The sequence below is a fragment of the Macrobrachium nipponense genome, chromosome 23 (genome assembly GCF_015104395.2).
Source record: "Macrobrachium nipponense isolate FS-2020 chromosome 23, ASM1510439v2, whole genome shotgun sequence".
Taxonomy (NCBI): Eukaryota; Metazoa; Arthropoda; class Malacostraca; order Decapoda; family Palaemonidae; genus Macrobrachium; species Macrobrachium nipponense.
Window position 1 is genome coordinate 70,564,322 of NC_061090.1, and position 2,500 is coordinate 70,566,821.

A 2,500-nucleotide genomic window follows, 5' to 3' on the forward strand; every position below is an offset into this window, starting at 1 on the left:
TGAACTGAATTGCTCAGTGTTACAGTTACATAAAACGATCAAACATACATATATAGTAAGCAGTTTCTTTCAAAAACTTGTACTTTGCGTCCTTCTGAAGTCTTTTATTTATAAGTTTATGTGATTAACTGACTAATTGAGAGAGAGAGAGAGAGAGAGAGAGAGAGGTGTAGGATCCCCCGTCCGCCCTTCGAAGCCAAATTGCTAATCGACCCAACCCATGATCGTCTGCTCCTTCTCCTGCAGGTGGTGGCAGGTCCTGAGGACACCCCTGACACGCTGTCCTTCTACTCGGAGCCCGTCATGGCATCCCTGGCCAACATCATCATCCCTGCTGACGAGAAGGAGAAGGAGAAGGGTGCCAGTGTCTCCAAGGACTACAACTTCCTCGAGATCGAGCTCAAGTACGGCATCTTGCAGGTAAGAGAAGGACTTCTTTATTAGCTGTTCCTTTGGTTACTATTTTCCATTTCACATTGAATTCCTTCATTATGTATATCTTTCCGTATCAGTGTATGTACACTGGATGTATTAATTATTTAGTTTTATCACTTTTTTTTATTTCTCATTATACGTTGAATTCCTTGATTATATTAAAAAAAATTTTAAATTGTTTTAACGAGACTTCATCTTCTTCATTTAGTTGTTCATTTGATTATTTTCCATTTCACATTGAATTCCTTCATTATGTATATCTTTCCTTATCAGTGTACATTTGAATATCTTAATCATTTAGTTTAATACTCTTTTTTATTTCTCATTATACGTTGAATTCCTTGATTACATTTAAATTTTTTTTTTAAATTGTCCTAACGAGACTTCTTCCTCTTCTTCATTTAGTTGTTCATTTGATTATTTTCCATTTCACACTGAATTCCTCCATTATGTATATCTTTCCTTATCAGTATACATTGGATGTCTTAATCATTTAGTTTTATTACTCTTTTTATTTATCATTACATGTTGAATTCCTTGATTATATTTTTAGATTTTTTTAATAAGCTTAACATCGATGCCAGTTTTGAATTTTCTTTTTTAGATAGATTTCTTGTTAAACTATTTCTTAACATCCTGGTAAGTCATTCCTTAACCGTTCTCTCACAATAAGATTTTCTTTCAAAACAATTTTCTTACTCTGTCATGTGATTTGAATAGTTCATTTCATGTGAATATTTTTAGACATAGCGAGTCAGCTGATCCCAGTCTTCGCTTACTTATTTTATGATACGTTTGGTGATATAATCTAATAAATCATCGTAATAAAAAGAAGAAAACGAAAGGATGAAATGGGTAGGTTCTATTTTTACCCTCGAAGACGAATCCCTTTCAGCACGGAGGTCAATTATGACCTTTACGGACCCGAGTGAATGAGTATCCCCCCTCCAGAAAGAAAACGGGAAGTTGTGCCCGGACAAAAGACATCCTGGAACGTTAATTCAAAAGGCACTTGATGAACGTAAAAGTCAGCGCGTCTTTTGTCTCTCCTTGTTTGCTGCAACGACGTAATTTCTGAAACATTCTGAAGGGATGTTGCAAAAAAAAAAAAGAAAGAAAAAGACAAAAAAGGGGAAAAATTTTAGAACATTTGAGAATTTCAAGTTCCGTGAAATAGGAATTTTTACTTGGAATTTACATTAAAAATTTTCGTTTGGGATAAAAACGATATATATATATATATAATATATATATATATATATATATATATATATATATATAATATATAAATAGATATATATACACATATATATGAATAACTTGATCACGAAGTTTATAAAACGTGATGCTATGTATAAATAAAGGTTTTTTGCCACGAAGGAAAAAATGAAAAAGCGAGATAGCCAAGTACTTTCGGTCCTGTTCGGACCCTTTACTGAAGCAAACAGGACCGAAATTGGCTATCTCGCTTTTTAATTTTTCCTTGGTGGCAAAAAACCTTTATTTATACTATATCATATATATATATATATATATATATATATATATATATATATATATATATATATATCTGTGTGTGTGTGTTTGTATATATATATATATATATATATATATATATATATATATATATATATATATATATACACAAAGGTATAAGCCACGAAGGAAAAATAAACAACGGAGTTTCCGAAAGATCTTTCGACGTTCAACGTCCTTTTCTTAGCAGATAAGCTGACTTACATGAGGAATTGACAGAATAGGAAAGCTCGTATATCTGACAGATATGGATTATAAGGAGATTAGTACCTAGAATCCGGCACACCTGAAGAAAGAGTAACCTTTCCAAACAAGCATAAACATGGGTACAATTTAAAAAACAAAAAGAATAAGTCAATCTGCCTTTGTGTCTGAGCAGATTGACTTAATCAGCTCTTTCCTTCTTTATGAATAGGTAGTTTTCTTATCATTCTTCTGTTTTAACGTTCTGATTATTTTTTTAAATTTTATTGTAATTTTAATTTCTATTGTAATTTTTAAGTTTATTTTAATGTTGAATTTCAATTGC

General features: G+C 31.6%; 1 protein-coding gene across 1 annotated transcript in view; it reads left to right on the forward strand.

Moving 5' to 3' along the window:
- The window catches only part of LOC135201592 (SCY1-like protein 2), a 598,006-nt gene that overhangs the window by 274,724 nt on the left and 320,782 nt on the right, over positions 1-2,500 (forward strand). Inside the window, exon 3 of the mRNA XM_064230627.1 lies at positions 247-420. Within this exon, the coding sequence (XP_064086697.1) occupies positions 247-420 (174 nt within the window). The remainder of the gene's footprint in view (positions 1-246; positions 421-2,500) is intronic.